The sequence below is a fragment of the Microcaecilia unicolor genome, chromosome 1 (assembly GCF_901765095.1).
Source record: "Microcaecilia unicolor chromosome 1, aMicUni1.1, whole genome shotgun sequence".
NCBI classification, from domain to species: Eukaryota; Metazoa; Chordata; class Amphibia; order Gymnophiona; family Siphonopidae; genus Microcaecilia; species Microcaecilia unicolor.
Window position 1 is genome coordinate 180,011,084 of NC_044031.1, and position 26,934 is coordinate 180,038,017.

Consider the following 26,934-nt stretch of genomic DNA (forward strand, 5'->3'; position numbering starts at 1 on the left):
TGAAATGCAAGGAAGAAAAGAATAGGAATTTTAACATGGAAGAAAATTTACAGGATTACCTAATCTAGCTTCTATATACAGTGGGGGAAATAAGTATTTGATCCCTTGCTGATTTTGTATGTTTGCCCACTGACAAAGACATGAGCAGCCCATAATTGAAGGGTAGGTTATTGGTAACAGTGAGAGATAGCACATCACAAATTAAATCCGGAAAATCACATTGTGGAAAGTATATGAATTTATTTGCATTCTGCTGAGGGAAATAAGTATTTGATCCCCCACCAACCAGTAAGAGATATGGCCCCTACAGACCAGGTAGATGCTCCAAATCAACTCGTTACCTGCATGACAGACAGCTGTCGGCAATGGTCACCTGTATGAAAGACACCTGTCCACAGACTCAGTGAATCAGTCAGACTCTAACCTCTACAAAATGGCCAAGAGCAAGGAGCTGTCTAAGGATGTCAGGGACAAGATCATACACCTGCACAAGGCTGGAATGGGCTACAAAACCATCAGTAAGACGCTGGGCGAGAAGGAGACAACTGTTGGTGCCATAGTAAGAAAATGGAAGAAGTACAAAATGACTGTCAATCGACAAAGATCTGGGGCTCCACGCAAAATCTCACCTCGTGGGGTATCCTTGATCATGAGGAAGGTTAGAAATCAGCCTACAACTACAAGGGGGGAACTTGTCAATGATCTCAAGGCAGCTGGGACCACTGTCACCACGAAAACCATTGGTAACACATTACGACATAACGGATTGCAATCCTGCAGTGCCCGCAAGGTCCCCCTGCTCCGGAAGGCACATGTGACGGCCCGTCTGAAGTTTGCCAGTGAACACCTGGATGATGCCGAGAGTGATTGGGAGAAGGTGCTGTGGTCAGATGAGACAAAAATTGAGCTCTTTGGCATGAACTCAACTCGCCGTGTTTGGAGGAAGAGAAATGCTGCCTATGACCCAAAGAACACCGTCCCCACTGTCAAGCATGGAGGTGGAAATGTTATGTTTTGGGGGTGTTTCTCTGCTAAGGGCACAGGACTACTTCACCGCATCAATGGGAGAATGGATGGGGCCATGTACCGTACAATTCTGAGTGACAACCTCCTTCCCTCCGCCAGGGCCTTAAAAATGGGTCGTGGCTGGGTCTTCCAGCACGACAATGACCCAAAACATACAGCCAAGGCAACAAAGGAGTGGCTCAGGAAGAAGCACATTAGGGTCATGGAGTGGCCTAGCCAGTCACCAGACCTTAATCCCATTGAAAACTTATGGAGGGAGCTGAAGCTGCGAGTTGCCAAGCGACAGCCCAGAACTCTTAATGATTTAGAGATGATCTGCAAAGAGGAGTGGACCAAAATTCCTCCTGACATGTGTGCAAACCTCATCATCAACTACAGAAGACGTCTGACCGCTGTGCTTGCCAACAAGGGTTTTGCCACCAAGTATTAGGTCTTGTTTGCCAGAGGGATCAAATACTTATTTCCCTCTGCAGAATGCAAATACATTCATATACTTTCCACAATGTGATTTTCCGGATTTAATTTGTGATGTGCTATCTCTCACTGTTACCAATAACCTACCCTTCAATTATGGGCTGCTCATGTCTTTGTCAGTGGGCAAACTTACAAAATCAGCAAGGGATCAAATACTTATTTCCCCCACTGTATAATGTTAGAATCATAGATGAACTCTCTCTACTGGGGTCCCTATTGGTCTGTTGGTACAAATAAATGCAGATAGATGGGAAGGATTGAAAGATCTATTTCTAATCCCTAAATTTAATGATACATTTGCAAGGAATTTTAAGGTTAAAAAAAAAACCTGTACCGATTTGAAGAAGCGCTAAACGATATAGGAAAACCTGCTTCCTCATTTTCTAAGTATTTAGTTATTCATGACATTTATACCCTACATTAGCCAGAAATAGATTCAAGTTCAATGTGGCTTACAAACAATAAAGTGAATAAAACATAATGTACAGAATATAACACAAATTACAATAAGTTCAAGAAGCAAATTAATACGTGTGCAGTAAGTAACCAGGGATTTAGACTGTCTCAAGGACAAACAAATAATTAAGGGTGGATAAGTAAGAGCATAATTAGGCAATACGAGATGGGAAACGAGATACATGAAATTTGTATCTATTTGTGAATTTCAGGAAAGAAGCCTGACAATATCTAAAAAAAAAATAAATGGAGTAACCAATCCCTATCAACTGAGAAAGCTAATTGTGCTAACAGTTAAGTCCTCAGTCTCAGATGATTCAAACAAAGCAGAAATATCCAAGGTATCCATCTTTTGTTTCCTTTCCTGAACCATATCAGTTGGCTTCTTAGCTTTTCAAGGATAATATATCTTTGTGATTGGTGATGGAGATTGTTGAGGTGAGGGACTTTCAGAATTTTCATATGCTGTGAAAATATCCTTGGGAATAGCCACAGGTGATTTAGGAAAGTTTAGAATTCTAAGGTTAGCAGACTGTTATGCATTTTTCCAAAATTTCAAATTCTGAATAAGTTCAACTTCACGTGTGACAAATATTCATTCATGTTATGATTTTTGTGCTCCAATTAAAAATTTATTCTTGATTATTTACAGTCATTTTAAACTTGCTTGGGTACTCCCAAAAGTTGTATAGCGTCCCAAATAGTTTCTAAGTAAAAAAAAAACCCTGCTGATTTCTGTAAAGAGAAAATCATAGGTAGAGATGGAGATTCCTTGTTCATCTTCTGCATTCCTGCTTTTTAGGCCCACAAGGGAACCCCAGATCCACCTTTGCCATGTCCAGTAGGCTGCTAGATCTGAGGCTCTTCCCACAGTGTTCTAACTCCTCCCGTCATGCCAACAGCAGGGCCTTTGCCTCTCAGCATCTCCCCTGATTGAATCTCTTCAGACGGTGGGGGGTGGGGAGGAGGTCACACCAGGCACAACTGATCCTTCCATCTGCAGCTGCCTTGAAATGCGTTATAAATCACAGCTTCATGAACCTTCAAACCCTGAGGATGCCAAGTCAGCTAACAATGGCGCTTTTACAGCTGGGCATGCCACACCAATATTCACTGGGGTTTGAGGCAAGTCACATGATGGTCCATCGGGCCAGAGGAAATGAGCCACCAAGAGATGGGAGGAAGAGCTCTCTGCCGCAGTCTTCATTTAGGCATAATAGAGAAAAGTGTGACTCAGCCTTCAGGGATCCCTCTGGATCCGATTGAGCTGCAAGCCCAAAAGAACTGGAGGAAAAAATCAAAAGGCACTGTTTTAACGCCTTATAAACCATAAAATTCCACTACCTTGTCACCCTTTTCCCCTCAGACTATCTTTTGAAATATTCATGAATCACTTATTCTAGTATTTCCATCTGAAGAAGGGTGTATGTTAGCTCCTAAAAGCTATTCAAAAAAAATGTATTGTTTCGCTCGTGCTCTTGCTTTGTCTTGCATGCTTGCTCTTATCTGTCTCTTGTTGATCTCGCACCCTCGCTCTTATCTGTCTCTTGTTGATCTCAGGCTATCATTACATCCTTGCAGCCAAGCATCCTATGTACTTATCTCGTGTGTTTCTGAATTCTTTACTGTTGCCTCTACCACCATAACTGGAAGGCATCCAATACTTTCTCTGTGAAGAAATACCCTCTTTGGACTTCGTGTTAAGACCTCTTGATCTAGAACTTAAGTTCCCTGAGAATGCATCCTTATTGATTTGAGTATTATTGACACACATATTCCAGAGTACTTGTCTTTTATAGTCTGTAACGTTTTGAAATGTGACTTTCATTTAGTACATTGGAATCTTTTGTTTAACTTTCTTCCTGCCTCTTGAACAAAATGTTCTAGTTAAGTAACTTATCTTACTCTGCAGTTGCTATATGATTGTAGTTTAACATACAGAATTCTTTGCTTTGCACTTTTTATGTTGTTACACTTGTTGATTTTAAGTTTTAAATGTATTGCTGTAGAATCTGCTTACTTATTGTCCTGCTAAACAAGGCCACTCTGGGATTATGCTGTTCCAAACAGATGGAGGCAGAGAACACTGACATTTCAGTGATATTAGTACTAGTGTAAGGAGTGACGTAGCCCTAGAACTTTCCAGTATTCTTTGCCTCCAGCAGATGGTGCAGACTGGACTGGTGCAGCAGCATTTGGTGAAGTAGGCCTGACTCTCCAGGCCTTAAGCAATGGCATGTGGTCCTGTGGTTAAGTCCTATTAGCCAGAGGACTCTCAGATAGAGACCAAAGGAGTCGGTTCCTCTCAACAGCCCTGAGCATATCAACCTCTCTGGTCCTTTGCTCTGTGTGACTGGTTGGCATAGGTCAACTGAGGTGCTGTGGTCTCTCCTCTTGTTGAGGCGACAGGGGTGCTAAATTAATACCACTTCATATATGTATGAGCATGCTTAATATAGTGTAGATCGAAGTCTGTATTAACTTGGGGGTAATTGGATGAATTGGCTGTTGGGATGGGGAGGAACTTCAGGGCTATATGGAAACCTCCCCCCACCCCCCAAAAAAATCCCTAACCCAAATGTATACATGGTTTTGTGGTGGTGATTGATTTTATTGCGCTTGTTTGTATTTGACCTGTGGTAATAAACACAAAATAAGAAATAAATAAAAACAAAAATAAATCAATACTTTTCAAAACATATATCCCTTTCCTTCCTCCCTCCCTCCTTTTATTTTTTTTATGTTAAATTGTTTTTACTGTTGATTACTGTTGTAAGCCATTTTGCCAAGACAGTTTATTCACCTGCGAAAATATTAATAGGTGGGACTGCAATGTTATTAAATTGAGGTACAGGAAATAATGCAACATGGGCCAGTACCTCAGAGTCAGTGGCACATTGGTGGTATGAACCAAGGAGTCAGTCACTACTCGGATTTGACCTTGGAGTATATCCCTTCCTTCCCCCCATTTGAAAAGGGAGGAGAATGACACTTCAGCTTTGATCCTTATCAAAATTGTTTCATGGTTTAACAGGCTCTGATAGTGCTAAGTGATCAGAAGGACATAAACTGTATTATAATATTTTGTCTTATGTCATTTAGAAATAATAAATATTTCTTTAGTGTCTGGGCAGTACTATCGTTTACAAGTGAGTGTTATCTCTTCCTGCCAGCAGAAAGATGTAGAGAAACTGATCTTTCCCAATGACAACACTGGTATATCTTGCTGTGCTCAGTAGAAAACTCCAGTATATTCTCTACTTCCAGCAGAGGGTATGGTTTCTGCTTCAGACCCTGGCAGGTTCTTAAAGCCAAGTTCCTTTTGAGGCCTCAAAAGGACAGGGGGCAGGTTGACTGTCTTCCACCATGTGTGGACCTGAATCTCCCGAGATTTACTGTCCTAGAGGTGGGTATCTGTTATACTAAAAACATTCCATTTATTTATTTGTTGCATTTGTATCCCACATTTTCCCACCTATTTGCAGACTCAATTCATTTGCCAGACACATTCAGGATATCTCCCTGTGGCTTGGAGGTAAAGCGGCAGGCGATCATGCTTATATTACAGCACCTCCTAAATCTGGGAGCAGTGGAATAGGGTTGGCCTTAGCTCAGCTGTTATTTCAGTGCTTTGCATATGTCTGAGTTCTCCAAGGCGTGTTCAAACCCTGCCGGTGCTATCTGACTTTTAGCACCCCACTTGTTTCAAGGTACCAAGGTGAGATCATTCCTTTCCTATCAGAGACGCAAAGGAGTTAACCTTGCTTTGGAGTCCAGCATTTTTGGAAGGAGGTGCCCTGCTTGTGGATTGCCTCGGTTTGCCCAGGCAAATCCTGATCTCCCCTAACATTTTGAAGGCTTCCTCCATATCCCCTTTGAGGATGACCACAAATGCTATCAAGGATTTTTTTATTTTATTTTTGTAGGGAGGGGGTTGTGTGTGTATGTGAGAGCTAGGATGCCATGCCAGTTTTGGGTTTTGCCTTTTGGGCTGGCAACTACTCCACACAACATCTCCAAGTCCTGGTTTTGGAGTAGCTCCCCTGTAGTGTCAGGGGATCCAGGTCCATCCCTATCTAGTTGTTTGACTGAGCTAGCACAGGTTCAGAGTTTGATATTGTAGAACATTCTATTCCTGGGGTGCCTAGGTGAGGTGGTGACTCTGCCGTGACTCACCTCTGTCCCTCCAAGTTCTGGAGTTCCTAAAAGTCCAGATCAAGTCATTCGAGGGGATAGTTTCCTTCCAGAGAAGCTCATTTCAAGTCTCCAGGCCCAGAAATGCAGCCTGTATGACCCGGAAACTCCTGGGATCTGGGACTACCTGCAGCTCTTGGGGTCCATGGTGGCAACCCTGTAGCCACTATTTTTGGTGTACATTCATAGGCGCCCCACCTTCAGTCAGCATGTTTTTCTCACTGGGAGCCTGCTTGCTAGGATTTTGACCACCAGTTTTTGCTTCGTTCCAGCCTTCAGTTCCTTGTGGACCAGGGGACAGTCCCAGTCATCTTTGAAAGGTTCTGTTGGACCCACCCGATTTGGTGGTGGTCACCAGCAATGCAAGTCTCCTTGGTTGGATCAAGTGGTGAAGAGGTACTGGTCCCTGCTTGTGTTCGCTTGGCCCATCAACCTTTTGGAGACCCAGGTAGTCAGATTGGCTCTGTTGGAATTCCTTCTCCTGATTCAGAGAAGTGCGTCTGATTGGAGGCAGACAGCACCATGATGGTAGCCTCTATCAACAGGGATCAAGCGGGGGCCTTGGACTTCCTGCAGAGGTGAACTTACTGGCTTTTTTGGTAGACCACATTGCTGGCAAAGATGATGTTGTGGCAGACTTCTGCCATTGGTCTCTCCTAGATATAGAGGACTGGAGCTGAGTCATGTGGCCTTAAGCTACTTGTGAACTGGTGGAGGGAGCTGGCCATTGACCTCTTGTCCTCAAACAGCAATGCCAAAGCATAATACTTTTCAGCCACTGGGGGCAATGGCGTCACAGGGGCTGGATGCCCTGGTTCTGCTGTAACCCAGGGGGAAACCCTTTTGTGTCTTTCCTCTGTGGCCTCTGATAGGCCAAATCCTGCATAGGATAACGTGTCATCCCTATTGCTTCTGATGGCATTAGATTTGCCTCACAGGCCCTGGTATGCAGACCTGGTTCATTTGTTGGCAGATTATCTACTTCCTCTTCTCAGGGGTTGCAGATTGCTCATACACGGTGTGGTGGAGATTGAGTATCCGTATCCCCTTTGACTTCCTATTTGGCCCTAGAAAAGCAGGGGTTTAGCAGAGAAAGGGTTTTCACCCATGGTGATTGCTGCCTTGCTTAAGGCAAGCAAATCTTTTACTTCTCAGGGTTCGGAGGATTTTTAAGGATGGGTGTGCCCAGCGCTTGCTTGCTTCTTGGAAGGTGCAGCTTCCTGAGATTCCCAGGTTCTTGCACCAAGGGGTTCAACCAGCGGTGGACACTGAGCTTTCTTAATATTTGGCTGGCAGCGCTCTCCTGTTTTTGTAGCAAGATCCTAGGTTTCTTTCATGCTTGGTTTTTGAAGAGGGTCCTATACACACCCTTGTTCACCCATCTGCTTTGCACACCCCTGTTCACCCATATCTTTCCTCCTGGATTGAGCCTGGGGCTCAGTCCTCTCTGGTCCTCCTTTCAAACCCTGAGTTGGTCTCAAGGACCATACTCTGAAAACTGAGTTCCTGATAGTGATTTTATTGGCCAGTGGAGGGTCAGGACCTTAAGCTCAGTCCTGTTGAGACTCGTATCTGTCTCTTTGGAGGATTCGGTTTCCATCCACACTATTGCTGCTTTCCATTATGGTTAGGGGTTCAAGTGCTACTTCTGAAGGCTTCACAAGCTGGATTGCACATAGTTTTGCTACGTTTTTTAACTGGCGATGAATGAGTTTTGCCTTTTAGATCATCTTTGTGTTCTTTTTCATGGCCCTAAGTAGGGTCAGAGGACATCCAAACCCATCATTGCCTGTTAGGTCAAGGTGGCGTTTGAGGCTGCTTATCTTTTCAGGAACAGGACAGTATCTTCCAGGCTGAGAGTTCCTCAGCTTGGGCACAGGTGACCACCTGGGCAGACCCGGGCGGCCTCCCTAGAGGACATCTATCAGGCAGCAACATAGCCATCGCTCCATTTCTTTGGGAAGCATAATGGATTGGGTCTGCTAGCCAGAGCCCAGTCGGTCTTTGGCAAAGCCATCATTCAGGGGCCTTGTCTTCTCCCATCCAGTGAGTCTACTTGGGTATATCCTACTTGTAAAGGATAGTACAGCCCAGACACTAAGGAAGGTGAAATTTAGTCATACTTGTTAACTTTCCTTTAGTCGGGCTGTACTATCCTGAGATCCACCCTCGGAAGACTGCAGCTACGGGACTCCTTGGATTCTCCCTTTCTCTCCAGTACTGCTGTTCAAAAAAAAAAGTGGAATTCCACTTTGGTTCATAATAGCTTCAGTGGTTGATGGTGTATGGGTGTGCTTTACAAAAGGGACCACCTGCTGCTTTGACAGATACTACTGGAGTTTTCTACTGAGCACCTCAAGCAGATATACTGATGATGTCACTGGGAATGATCATTTTCTCTGTCTCCCTCTGCTGGCAGGAAGGGATAACACCTGCTTGTAAAGGATAGTACATCCTGACTAAAGGAAAGGAACTTAACAAGTATGACCTTATAAAACTTGCTGTAAAGTGATTTTTGCATTTGATACAAACTTTAAGTACTGTTATTGCTTTGATAGTTTCTTGTGGATAGAACAGTACTTTGAGATTCATGTTTCATCTTTGAATTTATTTCTTTTTAATTTTGGGGGAAACCAGCGACTCCTCCAGTTTAAGACATGGCAAATCGAGGAGCATCTAGACCCAATGGACCGAACACCACAAGTAAAATATGTCAGTTCAAACTAGTGCTTCTTGGCGAGTCGGCTGTTGGCAAATCAAGTTTAGTGCTCCGTTTTGTAAAAGGCCAGTTCCACGAGTTCCAAGAGAGTACAATTGGAGGTGAGCAGAAAAGCTTGTCTTATGCGTTTTCCTTCTGGCACTGTTAATTTGTTATTCTTTTTCTCCTCAGTGGCTACGGCTTCCTTTTCAACTGCTAGTATGTCCCTTGGCATTAGTTATCCATGATTGGGCTCAGATCACATTAATGTAGTTTGATTTACTGTTCTTCGTTTTGTTTTCATGAGTATCCTCCCAGTGAAAAATTAAAGGCATGTAGAGCAAAGGTTGACTCTTACATCATGAACATCATTTGCTTAAAAAAAAAAAAAGTGGAGGTGCACATAGAGCAGAGTTCACCAAACTGGGTCGTGATCGAGTATTGCTCAGCAATTCTCTCCAAACTCTTTGTATAAATGTATGTGTGTTAGGACAGTTATGGGGGTGGATCAATTTGCAGGGTGATGGAGCGGTTGTAGGGTTAGGATTTAGGGGTGGGGACAGTTGTGGGGGATAGATTTTGACGATGGAGAAATCAGTTTGAAAGGAGTAAGCCCTTAACTACTATTCTCCACTATAAATAAGTTGTTGTGCTACAGAAGTTGGAATGCCTCCTATAGAAATGTTGGGTCATTTTTGGTTTTTTTTTTTGGGGGGGGGGCTTATTTCTCTGGAACTCTGTCCAATTTGGCCCATTTTCAATCTTGCTCTTCCTTTTTATCTTTCTGTCTGTCTTTCTTTCCAGCAAAGCATGTTTCATCCCATTGCATTCAATTTTTGGAGAATTTTGCCCCCATACAGATGGGCAGACACTTTGTTGACCCCTTTTGTATAACTCTTTTCAATTTCCATTTTGTTGGAAATAATTTAAAGAAAAAAGAAAATAATTGACTTGATGGCATCAGGTTCCTAAAACATAAGTCCTTATTTTTATTCCACAGAAACTGAATGTGTAAGATATTTTTAAAACTGCACTGAGAAGGTGGCTTAGTCACAACATATAAGTTTCTTTGAACAACTGAGCATTTATTTATTACATTTGTAACCTGGAGATGGAATATTCAGCTATTTTACATTTGTAACCTGGAGAATATTCAGCTAAATGTCATTCCCTTTCATAACTATATGGTAATCAATATGATTCTAAATTATTCCCCCTCACCCCCACACATACACATCAGTAATGTTTGTGTTCAGTGGCAATAGCAAACTGTCAGAGGTTCTGAAACTAAGCTTCCACATTTGCTTGTCAAGTAGTGGCTAGTCAGTGTGTAATACTCAGCTGTAACTTGATAATTTTTTGAATGGTAATCTTGGGAGGTGCAAGGAAAATAAGTGAGATGAATAGCTAAAGACTGTTTTGCTAAACAGTGGCCCTAGAAACTCGCTTATGAGTGTCCAGTAGCATTCTTTGTGCTTTTACTGGAAACCATTTTTTTCTCTCACAGAACTTTATAGTTCTTCACAATGATATGCAGCACATCAGATTTACTTTCCATTTGTGAAGCTTACAGTTTATTAGCATTCTAATGTGTGCAGCTGAATACATTTAATGGTAGCAGATTATTGTGCATATAGTTCAGAAATACAACTAATTAATAAAAGAAACAAAAAGTAATCAGAATTCTTAGTGGGTGTGTTCAGAACTTGTTTTGTTGTTCAAGATAGTCTTTTGACTGCCGTAGTCCTCATACCCCAAAAGCTTTGTAACATTTTCATCCATTCATTGAACCTGTGACCTGTTAATCTGAAAGATGTTTGGTGCATGACACTTTGGAGGGGGGGGGCACGGAATGTAGGATTAATAATATATCTTCTCTATAGTCATTTTTATAATAAACACTCAACTTTACCAAATGAGTATAAATTGTATTTCCTTTTCCTCCGCCCCTATTTCAATTTGCTTTGACATGTTCCTGTGTTCTCTTATAATTTGAAACTTATTGGGTGTGTCCTAATGACTGTAATCAAACACTAACCTTCCACAACTGTTCTTTCAATCATTTGCTGTGCCTGTAGGTCATGAAGATCTTTTTCTTTACAAACACAATGCTGTATACCAGTGGAGGTCCCATTTTGTGGGATATTATAGCTTTTGCAGTTTATACCATTTAAAGCAGTGCTTCCACAGCTTAGCTGAAATGATCTTGTTTTAGTGCTTGAAAAGTCACATGACCCCAGATGACCTCCAAAAAACCCACACTGCTGTGACTCCCCACTTTCAGGCTGCATTAAAAAAAAAAGGCCCACTCACATTGTGTATGAAATATCAACCTGCGCAAAATGTGTACCTAAGATAACTGGGCACCTGCTGTTAGAAACCATTTCTGTTGTGTAAGCTCTGTACAGCCAGTATTTTTGGACCAGCAAAATGAATCAAGATTTTCCATGTGGATATAAATGATTTAGCTTAAAAATATGATTTTGTGCATTTATTTTTGTGGCGGTATGTTTTTCATATTCCTACCTCTGTCCTTATGACATCCTCAAACAAGTATATTCCCTCAAAAAGCCATCTCCTAAATTTCTGTCACCAGGAATTTATTTTCTCAATATTGTCACACAGCCAGTGGAGAAGGCAAGCAAGATGAAGACCGGGAGTATGCCCTTAATCGCTGAAGGCATCATTTGAGCACTCCCCCACTTTATCTGACAGTCATGGTCACCAGCTGCAGAGGGGTCAAATGACATTCTCTGGATCTTAGGCACCTAAAATTGCAAGATACACTGAACCCTGTCCTTGAGTACTTAATTCCCCCTTCCTCCCCTGCCAATCATGTCCACAGTACAGTCAATGAATTTTGTGTGAGATGCGTTTGCATACATTATCTCCATTGTATGCACATGAATCTCATATATTTATTGTGTTTATCTTGAAACCATGTCTGGCTAAGAGATGTTTGACAACAGGATTGAAAGTCTCTCTTCTAAATTACACAAGACATCCAAACATGTCCTCAATGTAGCACAGTGAAATGCCTCTACCAAGAAGACTCAAATATGGCTTAATTGCAGGAAGCTGAAATTTCAGATTTCCCCTCAACATATTTTTTTGTTGTTTTGTAGCTGCTTTTCTAACCCAGACTGTATGTCTTGATGATACAACTGTAAAATTTGAAATTTGGGACACAGCTGGTCAGGAGCGGTACCATAGTTTAGCACCAATGTACTACAGAGGAGCACAAGCAGCTATAGTCGTATATGATATAACAAATGAGGTAAGCTGTTTATACATTACTATTTTAATATTAAAATGCTGTTTGTTATGATTCTGCCGGTTTGGCTGAGGGGGAGGGGGGACGTCTCTTCTGATTGGCTGCCAGGGGATGTGCTGACGTCAGGGGATAGTACTTTAGCCTGCAGCTGAAGAGTTTCTCTGCTTTTGCGTTACTTTCGCTTGGTGGTAACTGGAAAGCCTGATAGTTTTCTCTCAGAACGTGCTCTAGGTTCTGACAGGGATCTGTGTGGTGTTATTCTTTTCCTTCCCTCTGGGTTAGCTGCTGCTGTGTGTGTGGGTAGCTCTGTAATCAGGGTCAGCTGCTGGTTTGTTTAGTGGGGGCTGGGCATTGCTCAGCCTCTGGGGCTCTGGGCTGAGTGAGAGTGTTCTCCTTTGTTTGTTTTAAGGATTTCTCTTCCCAGTGTCCCGGCCTGCTGGCTCAGTGAGTTTAACCCTTTGTGTACAGGGGTGTGCTGGTACATTTTTAACAACGGGCTCTCTCTCCGGGCATAGCCGGCCCTGAAATTTGGGGGGGGGGGAATACATGCCTCTCTCTCACGCTAGGCATACCTTTGCCGAGCCCCACCAGCCAATAAATGGACTGCCACCATTCTCTGCTGCTTGTTTCTGGCTCTGAGCAGCATGATGGAACCTTCTTGCGCTTGCATGATAAGTTCCAGCCTGATGCTGAGAAACAAGGAGCAGGGAGCAGCAGCAGTCTATTGACTTGGCTGGTGGGGCCAGCATCACTGCCAGCAAAGTAAAAGAGAATTCAGGAGGGGGCCCAAGCCCACATTTTGGGAGTCAGTTGTTAAAGTGGGGAGGCCTACTTTTACAACCAGCTCCCAAAATTCTTAAAAACTTAAACGGCTCTCGCGAGCCTGTGAGAGCCCGCTCCAGCACACCACTGACTGTGTGTATGGTGTTCCTGCCTCTGCCAGTGTGTTTGTTCTATCGGCCCTGCTCCCTCTTGGGGAAGGGGAAGCATTCTCTCTGATTGTTTGTTGATTTATGGAACTCTCTCTCTGCTGGCTCTACAAGCTTAACCCTTTGTGTTCTGTTTGCCTCTGTCTACAGTGGGTTTGAGGCAAAGGCTTTCTGCCTTCCTTTTGTGTCTGGTTCCTCTGGCTTCTGCCTGGGGTTTCCTACTGTGGTGGGGGGGGTTGCTGTGTTAGTTCCCCTGTCCTGCGCTAGTCCCCTGGGTGGGCGTGGCCCGCTCTGGTCCTTTGTTTCTCCCTCTGCTCTATTGCTGGTGTTCAACGTGTGTCTGGCATCTTGGGGCCCGGGGGGCCCTCTGGGTTCTTTCACCCCTCCCTGTGTGTGATTGGATTCCAGTTCAGCCGTGAGGCTCGCACGAGTGGCTCTGTGTGCGTGGGTTCCGGTTCGGCCGCAAGGCCCGCCTGTATGCCTATTTCCCTTCTTCCTGAGGGACTGCGGGGAGGGGTAGCTTAGGGGTATTGGATGGCTGGGGTGTGTGGTGGTGGGTCGGTCTCCCCTTGGCCTCGGCCAGGGCCCAAGGGCTCACGACCAACCCAACGGATTACACTGTTGAATTGTAATGGTTCTAAATTGACAAAAGATAAAATCATATTTTCACTTCTGATTGACCAAGGCATGTCTATATCATTTTTATTAACGGTTAAGGGAGTGAGCTGTAGAGCAGGAAAAATTATGTAATTTGTAGAGAGAGAAAGTATGACTAGATATAGGCTTAATTTATCTACTAAAGGGCTGATAGCTATAAAATGTCACTGAAATCCTTGTGCCTCAGTCTAAATAGCTGTAGATTACCCATAACAAGCATTGGTTCTGGCTGGACCTGTGACAGTTCCGTCATCTCACAGCTTTCTGTTTCTTGCAAGGAGGGTTGAGTGGATGAGGTGCCACTGAGAGCACCTGTTGGACAAATGCTGTCCTGAAGGGTATATTTTCTGGAAATGTGCTTGGCCATCATGGTATCCCATATTGGTTTTGTTTGTAGTGCTGGTTTTATATATATTTTAATTGATCATTACTGATGTAAACTGCTTTGTTCCCTTCAAAAGGAGGTATATCGAGAATAATAAACTAAACTTGTTAAGAATGTAAGAACAAAAGAATAGCCATACTGGGTCAGACAGATGGTCCATGTAGCTCAGTATCTGACATAAGTTAGTGTGGTATTACTGTTGTTTCCTGAAGAAATAAGAATAAGAACTACACGTGTTTTTACGCTATTTTTATGACTCCTGACACAAGCATCTGCCAAAGCACTGCCCGTGTCAGGTCGCTATCCGATTTAGATGGCCCATTCTGCTTTTTGTACTTCTCTTCATTGTTTGTACTTTGGAATGCCCTCTGTTTGGTTATTTATTTGATATACCACTCTTTATGAAAAACAGAACAAAGTGGTTTACAAACTTAATAGAATAAAGAAAAGAATGCTGTGAATTGATAGGACAGTGACAGCGCAAGTAAAACAAGCAGAGAATCTGTCAAGGCAATACATAGGTAGTGAACATTGTGCTAGATGGTGCAACTCAACCCAGCCCTTCACCAGAAGCTTCTCTGATCAGTTGAGGGCTGATTTAAACTTAGGAAGAGACGGTTCAAAATGAAGAGATTTAGGTAGGCAATTCAAGAGGGATGGAACAGTATAAAAGAGAGCACATTCTCTGGTGGAAACAAATTTTGCCCTAGACACCAAGAGAATACATAAATGATTTGTCATTTAATGAGCATAGGCATCTAGCTGGGGCACAGGCAATTATTAGAGAAGAAAGATATGAGGGGACGGACAGAACTAAGATTTTGTAATAGATACAAAAAGTAGCAAGGAGTCAGTGATGAATTAAGAGTGAAAAACGCCACTAGCAGAGGTAATCTAAGAAGGAGCTTCCAGAGTAATCACACACCTAATTTTATTGAAGAAAGACCCGACGGCCAGGTTTCAGCTACAGCCTGCATCAGGGGTCATCAGATTCCAGGAGATTAAAAAAGTGCAATAATCACACAATGATAGTAGGTCACTCCTTACTTTTGTACAAGTAAAATCAACATGCGCTACCAGCCTTCTACTTAGACAATACTGCAAAAATGTGATCAAAATTGGTTGGCATGGGAAAGAATCCGTTTGGCAGTGTTTTGCACTGGTTGTAAGCATTTGACAAGATACTGAGGAATAGCCAAGTAGATTACACTATAGTAATACTACTACTACTTAACATTTCTAGAGCGCTACTAGGGTTACGCAGCGCTGTACAATTTAACAAAGAGAGACAGTCCCTGCTCCAAGAGCTTACAATCTAATAGACAAGTGAACGGTCGGTCCGATAGGGGCAGCCAAATTGGGGCAGTCTGGATTCACTGAACGGTAAGGGTTAGGTGCCGAACGCAGCATTGAAGAGGTGGGCTTTAAGCAAAGACTTGAAGACGGGCAGGAGGAAAGAGAGCATAAAGTGTAAGTTTTTTTTGCAATGTGTCTAAGTAGGTACAGACAATTTGAAATTGTTGTAGAACAAAGAAATAGGATTTCACCAGGGATGCTATTTGGGGGACAAAAGAGAGTTCATAATCAAAAAAGGACACCCAGATACTTAAGTTGTTTCTGTAATGCATTAAGAGAATCCAGTAGGTTTGGGGCTAGAGAGGGATAAGAGGGTCCACCTTATTAGCAATTTGTCTACTTGTCCAAACCTTTTTTTTTTTTTTTTTTAAAGATACACAGTGTGTTTTCTATGATTCCTTTTTTTATTTTGTAATTTTATGTAAATTGTAAATAACTTTCTCACACTCCTTTTTCTCTTTATCGTTCAACTTTTTTATATAATACTATAGTTCCTTTCTTATCTCTTCTGTATGTCTTCCATTGTACACCGCTTTGATGCTACCTGCAAAAAGCAGTATATTAAATCTAATAAACTATAAACTGCTGTTACCACATCCTCCAACAATGAATTTCAGAGACTAACAATTTGTTCAATGAAAAAATATTTTCTCCTATTTGTTTTAAAAGTATTACCACGTAACTTCATGGAATATCCCCTCACCTTTGCACTTTTGAAAGAATAAATGATCAATTCACGCCCTGCCCACTCTACTCCACTCAGGATTTTGTAGACCCGTATCATATACCCCCCTCAACTGTCTCTTCTCCAGGCTGAAGAGCCCTAACTTCTTAAGCCTTTCCTCATATGAGAGGAATTCCATTCCCTTAATCATTTTGCTTGCCCTTCATTGAACCTTTTCTTATTCTGCTGTATCTTTTTTGAGATACAGTGACCAGAATCTCACACAGTATTAAAGCTGATGTTGCACCATAGAGTGATACAGAGGCATTCTTTATCTTATTTTCTATTTCCCTAACATTCTATTTGCTTTTTCGGCCACCACCACACACTGAGCAGAAGATGTCAATGCTTTGTTCATGATGACACCTATATCTTTTTCTTGGGTAGTGACTCCTAATGTGGAACCTAGCATCACGTAACTGTGATTTGGATTATTCTTCCCATTGTACATCACTTTGTGTGCGTTCACATTATATTTCATCTGACATTTTGATGCCCAGCCTTCCAATTTCCTAAGGTCCTTCTGCAATTTCTCACAGTCTGCATGGTATTTAACAACTTTGAATAGTTTTGTGTCATCTGCAGATTTAATTGCTTCACTCTTTCCCATTTCTAGATCATTTATAAATATGTTAAATAGCACCGGTCCTAGTACAGATCCCTGGGGCACTTCAGTGTTTACCTTCCTTCATTGAGAGAAATGGCCACTAAACCTTACCCTTGTTTATCTTTTAACCAGTACCAATGCACAACATGTCATTGCCTCCTATCCCTTAGCTTTTTAATTTTCTTAGCAGTCTCTCATGAGAGACTTTATCTAGATTTTCAGAAAGCATTTGACACACTACATCAACCAGCTGACTCATAAACAGATGTTTGTTCACTCCTTCAAAGAAAAATCAAATTGATGAGGCAAGATTTCCCTTGGCTGAATCCATGTTGACTCTGTCCCATTGAACCATGTTTGTCTGTGTTCAGATTTTATTCTTTATAATAGTTTCTATCATTTTGCCTAATACTGACAACAGGCTTATCAGTCTACAATTTTCTCAGATCACCCCTGGAACACTTTTTAAAAATTGGTTTTACATTGGCCACTCTCCAATCTTCAGGTACCATGGATGATTTTAATGACCAGGTTACAGATCAATAATAGTGGATTAGCTAGTTAATGTTTTGAGTCAGTACCCTGTGGTGTATACCATCTGGTCCAGGTGATTTACTTCCTTGTACTGAGCCAAATTGACAAGGTAAATTTTCCAGGTTCACTGAGATTTGTTTCAGTTCCTCCATATCACCCCTCTTGTATCCCCTTCAGTAAAGACAGAATTAATTTGGTCTCTCTACAATGGTCTTGTCCTCCCTGAGTGTTCCTTTTGTTCCTTGATGATCTATCAGTCTCACTGAGTCCCTCATGGGCTTTCTGCTTCTGAAAATCTGAAAAATGTATTACTGTGAGTTTTTGCATGGACAGCAAGTTTCTCTTCTAACTCTTTTAACCTGGAGGAGTGGCCTAGTGGTTAGTGCAGTGTACTTTGATCCTGGGGAACTGAGTTCGATTCCCACTGCAGCTCCTTGTGACTCTGGGCAAGTCACTTAACCCTCCATTGCCCCTGGTACAAATAAGTACCTGAATATACTATGTAAACCGCTTTGAATGCAGTTGCAAAAACCACAGAAAGGCGGTATATCAAGTCCCATTTCCCTTTCACTTTCCCTTTCTTTATCAGTGCTTTGCATCTAACTTGCCAAAGCTTATGCTGCTGCTGCTTTTCTTGGTTCTGATCCTTTTACTGTTTTTTGAAAGATGTTCTTTTGGCTTAAATAGTCTCTCTTTGGCTTTTAACCATGCTGGCTGTTTGCTCTTTCTACTTTTTTTTAATTCATGAAGTACATTTGGTCTGGGCTTCCAAGATGGTATTTTTAAACAATGTCTATGCCTGTTTTAAACTCCTAACCTTTGTGGCTGCTCCTTTAAAAAAAATAACAAAAAAAAAAACTTAAAACTTCTATACTCATTTTATCATAGATTGATCATGTTCTGATCACTACTTCTCAAACGACCCAACACCATTACCTCTTGTGCTAATTCCTGCATTCCTCTAAGGCAATAGTTCTCAACCTTTTTTCAGCCAGGACGTACCTGACAGACAATGCTCATATAAGTGACACACTGCATAAATGACTTTCACGGACATTTGGTCTGATTATAGTATGGTAGTTCTTATGAATTAAGTGTAAACATCCTATGCTTCCACAAAAACCCTATCTCCCCCCACAACAGGTACAGATCAGAGCACATTTTCCCCATGAAAGTTACCATACAAAAATATATACATATTCTGATACTCATATCATCTGAGTAATAGTGTCATAAATCTCTTCACAACCAGGCATATTGTGAAGTAACACTAAACCTGAAAAAAAATCCTAATTCAACATACATGTAGCAAACTAAATTAGCGCCAGTTCCTATGATTTAAATAACATGATCCCTACCTAAGAACAGGCAGCACTACAAATATTATATGGGGCCCTAAACCACTTAATACACCTACTACTAGTAAAACAGAACAAGTGGAACTGCTGCAGAGTTCTACACAGAAACTACATGCAGACAAAATACCATACCTCAGTCACACACAAAACACAGACAGACCCTCACCAAATACAGAACAAGAATCACAAATTAGGTATTGAAATACAAAGGCAAAAATTGAACTGGGAATCCAGAGAAGTCAAACTAGGCAGGTACCACAACATAGGAAAAATAAAAACAAATGCATTTCTTCTTGTACTGAACAAAATACAAAGACATCCATAATGCGTATTTCCCAAAGCTAACATATTCAGTGTTGGTTTAGGCTTGTGTGGCTGGTCTCATAAATGTTGTGGTTCTCCAGGTCTTGCTGTGTCCAAGTAAGTGGGACCCAGGTCATGCTGCCTCCAGGTAAGTGGGACTGATGTTTCAGCCATCATGCTGTGGCTTTCTTTAGGATACCCTGAAGAAAGCCACAGCACAATGGCTGAAACGTCGGTTTCACTTACTCAGACATGGCAAGGCCCGGACAACTGCAACCATCCTAATATATTCCAGTTCATAAATTCAAAATAAAACACAGTTTTGTACCTTTGTTGCCAGGGCATTTTATTTTTCCAAGCATGTTAGTCCTAGTTTGTCTTTTCTGCTTTTCTGTCTGTCTTCAGCTCTTTTTCCTGTGGGTGCTGTCTGTTTCTCCTTTCTCCACGTCCATTTCCTCTCTGCATCTGTCTCTGACATACTTCCTCTTTCTTCTATAAGCCCATTAAAATGTCACCCTCTCACTCGTCAGTCCTCCAATTTCATTTACCTATTAACATTCTATCTCCTCCTCTCACCCCTAGCTTTCCTATTTCACTTCTTCCCTTCTTTTTCCCACTCCCCGTTACTACACTGTGCTCACCATCCTCTTCTCACTCATCTCCTTGACAACCCCCATGGTCTCTCACATATGGTTCCACCATGCCCAGTATCTCCCTTCTTACAGCACTGTAGCTCAGCATCTTTTTCTCCACCCACACTTGAAGCTCTCTACCCCTATGGTCCAGCATCTCCCTCTCTCTTTAGGTTCCAGCAGCTCCCCATTGCCCTTACGATGCAGCATCCTTCTGTGTACTCTGTCTCTCACCTTTCCCCCTTATGATTCTGCAGCTTCGACTCCTTTCTTTCCTATTTGCCTTGATTCAGCAGCTTCTTGTCCCCCTTCTGTCTCCTCCACCCTCCCCCCCCCCCCAAAAAAAAAGTGCAGCTTCAGAGAAAGGCATCAGTTCTGAGGGGAGAGCAGTCTCAAGAAACCCAGCCCATCGGCAGGTATACAAACCTTGATGCTGTGCTCCTTCCCAGGTTGTGTAGGCAGCAAACCATGCACTAGAAGTGAATGCCCACTAAGCATGGTTTATGGTCTATACAACCCAAGAAGGAGCATGGCATTAGGGTTTGTATAGCCGCATCTCCTGTGGGTCTAGTATCTCTTCCCAGGGTCCTCTGCAGTCCAGAATCGCGCTCTCTCAATCTCTCTCAATCTCTCTCTCTCTCTCTCTCTCTCTCTCTCTCTCTCTCTCTCGTTCCCCATAGTCTGGTATCTTCCCCCCTCCCCCCAAGAGTCCAGCACTCCTATTTCAGACCCTCCCCCCTCAAATGTGTCCTGCCCCTGTTCTTAAATCTCCCTATTCTTGCTGCCCAGGCCGACCTAGAGCCTTCTCTTCTGTGTCCTGCCTACATGCAAACAGGAAGTTGCATCAGCCAGACGGGACACAGCAAAGGGTGGCCCAGGCAGCGAGTAACCACTGCTGCTACTGGAAGAATAGAGAGACTTGAAGGACTAGGGGTGGGACAGACCTCAGGGAAGGTACTGAACTCACGAAGGGGGGAGGACTGAGGGAGAGGTGCTGGAGTCACAGGGAGGGGAGGACGATGCCACTACCTAAAATACAGGTAGTGACTGCATGGCATGTCACTGGAGCCACTCCTGTGTCTGTGTGCCGACTCGAAGTGACACACTTCCCAGGTGCTCACGGCACAGCAGTTGAGAACCACTGCTGTAAAGAATAGATCTAAAATAGCTCCTCCTTTTGGTTCCTATGCCAGTTGCTCCAAGAAGCAGTCATTTATTTTGTTTAAGAATTTTACTTTCCTAGCATTTCCTGACGTGACATTTTTCCGGTCAATACTGGGGTAATTTAAATCATCCATTATTATAGTGTTGCCAAATTTGCTAGCTTCCTTAATTTCTGTTAACATTTCTTCCATCTGTTCTGGCTTGGCGGACGGTAGTATAGACTACCAGTATTCTCTTTCCTTTAGCACATGTAATTTGTATCCATTAGGATTCCGTATAGCTATCTGTTTCTTGCTAAATTTTCATTCTGTTATTTTGCAATTCCTTCTTTAACATAAAACGCCACTCTCCACCCCCCTCCCATTTGATCCACCCTATCATTGCGATATAATTTATACCCAGGTAACACAGTGTCCCATTGATTGTCCTCCTTCTGCCAGGTCTCTGATATGCCTGTTATATCTATGTCTTCATTTAGAGCTATATACTTAACTCCCCCATCTCTTTTTTAGGCTTCTAGCTTTGTATACAGACATTTCAAACTGTTTTTTTTTTCTTTGTAGCTACAAGCTGCTTAGAAGTTGGCAGTGATATTTTGCAGTCTTTACTCTGCTCTTCGCTTAAGGGCTTTCTTTCAGCTTTGTTGCAACTTCTCTATTAGGATTCCCTAACTTCCTTGTTTTGATAGTATCCTTCAAGGTACCTCACTCCAAATCATGCACTCACGAGTGACTGTTGGCACCCCCCTCTCCTCCTTTCTAGTTTGAGAGCTAGCTCTATCTGCTTTTTAAATGTTAATGCAGTAGCCTGTTTCTGACCCAGTTAAAGTGAAGCCCATCCTTTTCAGAATAGGCTTCCCCTTCCTCAGTTTCTAAAAAAAATCTAAATACCTCATCTCTTTAATCATTGTCTCAACCATGCATTTAAGATTCTGGAACACTGCCTGCCTTGTCAGGTCATGCACATGAAACAGGGAGTGTTCTTCAAAATGGTACCCTGTAGGAAGGGAAACAAATGGTGGTGAGGGGGGGGGGGGGGGAGAGAAAAGAACAAAAACAAATGGTTACTGTTCTTCCAAATAGGTCAGCTTCAGCTGCCCAGGGACACAAAATGTTTCCAGGTCTTTCACCATATAGGGTATGTGAGGTAGTAGCAGAATGTGTAAAGCAAATGAAATCATGTTTGAGTGAAAGATGTTATGTAAAATTTAATGCACTGGTGGGTTTATCTTTTTCACAAAGCATGTAACACGTGTAACCCACTATCTCTGCTGGAAGTTACAAGTGACCTTGTTTTATATTGTGTATTATTACTGGACTGTTTAATAGGCAGACTGTCTCCCAGTACAGCATACTATAGCATGTACAGTCAACATTAATGCCGCAGAGAGCGCTGCAAAATGATCCCCTTCCCACAGAATTGCCACTGGAGATCAAGGTTCAAACAAAGTCAGAGAGTGAGTAGTTCTCTTGGGGTGTGTTTTCACTCCCACTTCCTCACCTCCCACATTACTTGTGCTGCAGAAAGAAGAAAGAAGCATCATGAAGTCATACCTTCCTCCCCCTCTGCCTGACAAATTATTTCTATGAGCATCATGGTTCAAATGAGCAGACTGCCTTGGACAGTAGAAGTTGATGATGCAACCTAAAGTGTTGTGTCTCTCCTCTTCCTTCCTGAAACATAGGGAACAAATGAGTAGGGGTCAGAATTCTTTCATTCAGGAGCTTGGGGGGGGGGGGGGGTTGTATGAGACAGGTGGGGTAGTAATTATATGTTCTATTACATATTGTGTTGACATTGTAAGTAGTATACTATGCCATACTTTTTATTGTTATTTGAATATTTTTACTGCTGTAATTGCCTGTTGCTCATGTTTGATCTATTCTTACTGTACACCGTCTTGAGTGAATTCCTTCAAAAAGGCGGTAAATAAATCCTAATAAATAAATATATGAAACAAGCAGGAAGGGTGGAAGAATAGAGGGGCTAATGGCTGTGAGAGAAGGGCTTGATATTTGAGAATTGTGTGAAACAGACTGAGGGAGGACTGTGAAAATAGAGGGACTGGGGAAAAGTGAAAAAGGGGCGGAGGGATTCTGAAAAGAAGGGGGTGATGGGGTGAGGGTTGTATGAAAATAGTTGATATCTGGTATTTGAAAGAGGAGCTAGGGGAGGGTAGTTGGATGAGTATTGGCTTATGAGATGGGGACAGAAAAAGGAGTGGGGATGGAGAGAGGAAGGAAGAAAGGACTAAGATGAGAGATAGGGAGTAAGGCCTTGGGGCAGAGGGAGGAGAGCAGGACTGAAGCCAAGGAAAGGACACCTTTCTGAATGCCCTCCAAGATCCCAGAATCAACACCTCTTCTCCCATTTCTCTCCCATTTGCTCGTATTCAATCTTTCCACTCCCTCTTCCTTCTTTTTATCTATGATCCACCTTTCTCTTCCTCCCCTCTCCTCCCCTACATCAATACATGAAATTCCCCAGCAATAAAACTCAGAATAGTAAAAAAAAAAAAAAATTTCAAAGCACACAAGGCTAGAAAACTACTTTGTGTAGTTACATTATTTCATACTAGTAAAAAAGCCCCATTTCTGATGCAAATGAAACGGGGGCTAGCAATGTTTTCTTCTGTGTGCATGTGGGAGTGTGTGTGTCCCTGCCCTCTGGCCTCTCTCCCCTCCCCCCTCTGAGTCCTTCACTGTTACAGAGCCAGCGATTTGATTTCGTGCTCTGCTGTTTTCCTTCACTGACTGTGTTACAGAGAGGGCGGGGCAGACACTCATAGGGAAACCGGATATCTCGCCCCCTTCACACTTCCGGCTGGAGGCTTCATAGAACGTTGGTGTTGCCTTTTATATAGAGAGATGTAAAATCATTCAAATTAATGCAAATACACCACAAAATCTACCCTGAGCAGCTGCATGACACTGGGGACTGCAATGGACATGTTTTTTTGTCTTTCACTGAGTGAAACTTTGGCACTAGATATTGAGCCTATCAGATATTACAGTATTTAGTTTCTAGGCTTAGTGGCATGTTTTGTATTATTCAGGATCATTCTTATCAAATCATTTAATTACTCTGATTGTAGATAACCAGTCTAAATTCTTGCTTCTGAATATTGAAACACTTGTTCTATGTTGTGCTTCACTGAAATGACATCTGTCTGAACTTTGTGAGTTTGTTATTGAAACACTTTTCTGAGAGATTCAGCTATTAAGCATGTAATTGAGACCACTGTGTTTACAGTTACTTAAATGTGATGACAACTGCAAAGCCTCAACCTACACCCAAGCAACTACACTTTTCAATGATAAGTAAAGATGTCTCTGTAAACAAAGCATGAGATTTGAAAACCATAGAATAAATTTCACAATGTATTTCATAGATGCAGAGTGCCTTTGTTTGGTCACCTCAGGGAAGAGAAATAATGTTGGTAAACTGATACTACAAATTAAAAATGTTTATTATGGTATACATTACCTTTGAATATAGTCAGTTTATTTTTAATTCCCACTGGAAAGAATGTTTTAAAAATGTGCACAAAACTGTAAGTACAAAATGAGTACAGTTTTTTTGTTTGTTTGTTTGTTTTTTTTTGCAGAACAGAGAATAATTAGCACAAGCATTTTTACTATCCTAAAGCTATTTTTCTGTATTAGTAATAGTAGCTTTTAGTTCACCAGATGAAAGAATGAATCCCTAAAGCAATTATTTTTTTAATGGCAATAAATAAAAATAGTCCACCAATTTGCATATTTTGTAACTGTCACAGTATCACAGTAGTCACAATGTTAGAAGGAGGAGAATGCATACTACAAGCAGATAAAACATAAGCTATTAATGTTTTATTTGTTTATTAACAGGAGTCCTTCACAAGAGCAAAAAACTGGGTTAAAGAGCTTCAGCGCCAAGCGAGTCCTAATATTGTAATAGCTTTCTCAGGGAACAAAGCTGACCTAGCTAATAAAAGAGCTGTAGATTTCCAGGTATGTTGAGTACATGTTATCATTTTTGCATAGAACCCTGAACTAGTGATTAAGCAGTCAGACATAAATAATTATTGGTATGATGGTCATAGAAGGCTTCAACATCAAATTTATCCTGCTCCTGGATGTTTGTCATCATGGATGTTTTTATTTATTGTGATTTATTAGCCGCCTTTATGAAGATGTTTACCCAAGGCAGTGTACCGCAGGTAAAGTTTAACATAAAATGTAAAATTGTGTTAACAGCATTACAATAGTAAAATGATTATTCCATTACGTCCCAAGGATCAGTGCAGACAAATGGGTTGTGACTATCTGCCAGCAGGTGGAGATAGAGAACTCTAATGATTCCTCATAAGCTCCTGCACTTAGCAACCAAGCCAGTATTCTCTATCTCCAGCAGGCAGGATAGCAGGTTCTGTGCGCTGTGGTGAGTTCAGTGGCTTCCTGTCCTGCGTGCAGGTTTAGTTGAGTTTGGGGTTAAGAATATCCTGTGCCTCTGACTTAAAAAAAAAAAAAAGCAACCACTGTGGTTCTTTTTGAGAGCGCTTGTGCTGTGAGAAGATTGTGGGGCTTCAGTGCCTTGGAGGTCACGGGACTGGCTGGCTGTTTTCTGTCAGTTTATTTATTATTCTCTATGTCTGAGCCTATTAAGTACTGTGCACGCTGCGAGGATAAGTTGTCTGCTGCCGATTCCAGCATGCTTTGCTTCACTTCTGTGGACATGCCATTTTTGCTTACGTTAGTAGTCAGTACTCCATCTCCAGGAGTTAAATCCAGCCCTGCTCAAGTGGCAGTTTTGGCGGGCTCAGCACCAACGGCTCCTGCGCTGTGCGAAGCTTCAGTGGTCATTTTGTCAGCGGGTTCCTCACCCACTACCATGTCCCGAGATGTTGGTTTTGCGGGGGTAGAAGTTTCTGCCTTGCCATTTTCGCCTGAATTTGTTCTTTTATTACATCAGGCCTTTTTATTAAAGTCCGCTCAAGCTGCCTCTCCTTTTTCCCCTCACTTTGCTTTTGAGGATCAGCTTCCTAAGAAACGAAAGCTTTCCGTTTCACAGGATTTGTAGAATGTTCCTTCTTGGGATTCAGAGGAGGTTTTATCTGTGTATTCTGACTGTCCTAGCTCTGCTGAGGGCCCTGACTTGGACATTTCAGAGGCAGACGAGGGTGATGTTCCTACTGTAGCTGTTTTTCAGAGCAGAGTTGCCTTTGTTGATCACAAAATCTATGGAGGCTTTAAAACGTTTCTTCCCCTGCTTCTCAGCCAGCTGGTCCTCTTTATCTATTATGTCAGGTACTAAGAGACCTCCCTCCTGTATCTTTCCATGTTCATGAGGCTATGCAGGAGCTTATTGCAGCTCAGTGGGAGACCCCTGATTCTAACCTCTGAGTGGCTTGTGCTATGTCCAAATTATATCCCCTTCTGCCGTCTGATTTAGAGCAGTTTGCTCTACCTAAGGTGGATGCCCTTATTACGGCAGTTATTAAATGTATCACTGTGCCTGTTGAAGGTGGCTCAGCATTAAAGGATATCGATGACCCCACAAGCTTGAGGCTTCCTTGAAGCTTGCCTTTCAACTAGCTGCGTTAAATTCTCAGTCAGCAATTTCTTCTTCTTTTGCTGCCAGGGCTTCTTTATCGTGGATTCAACAACTGTCCATGTTGGACTCGCCTCCAAACTTTCTCTCTACCCTAGAGGCGATGTTGTCCTATTTGTCAGATGCTCTTTATGATATTCTCCGAGCCATTTTGGCACGATGCTGGCTATGGCTGAGGCATTGGGCCGTTGATATGGCATCCAGATCTCGTCTGGTGAAGTTGCCCTTTCGGGGGAAACTACTCTTTGATGTGGATTTGGAGAAGATTATTAAAGACCTGGGAGATTCCAAGGTCCAGCAGCTACCTGAGGACAAGCTTAAACCTCATCTCCAGACAGCTAAGTCTCATTTTTGAAAGCGCGGAGGTATAGACCAAGGAAGGCTAGTGCTTCTGCTCAAAAAAACTCACTTTCTTCAGACTCTGTCTTCCTTTTGAGGAGGCAAGAAGCCCTTTTCTGCTTCCTCAAGAACCTCTCTCTCTTTGCAACCCTTGAAATAATGGGGTCGAGGTTCACTCCTTCTACGTAGACGTAGGTGGGCGTCTTTCCAGCTTTCAGAAGAAGTGGGCCAC

The 26,934-nt window shown here is 42.3% G+C and overlaps 1 protein-coding gene across 2 annotated transcripts in view; it reads left to right on the plus strand.

The window, feature by feature from the left end:
* The window catches only part of RAB5A (RAB5A, member RAS oncogene family), a 92,629-nt gene that overhangs the window by 36,272 nt on the left and 29,423 nt on the right, over positions 1 to 26,934 (plus strand). For both annotated transcript variants that reach the window (XM_030202722.1, XM_030202731.1), the window contains exons 2-4: positions 8,788 to 8,970; positions 11,974 to 12,125; positions 24,641 to 24,763. In XM_030202722.1, coding sequence (XP_030058582.1) covers positions 8,808 to 8,970; positions 11,974 to 12,125; positions 24,641 to 24,763 — 438 coding nt within the window. In that variant the 5' untranslated portion in view covers positions 8,788 to 8,807. The remainder of the gene's footprint in view (positions 1 to 8,787; positions 8,971 to 11,973; positions 12,126 to 24,640; positions 24,764 to 26,934) is intronic.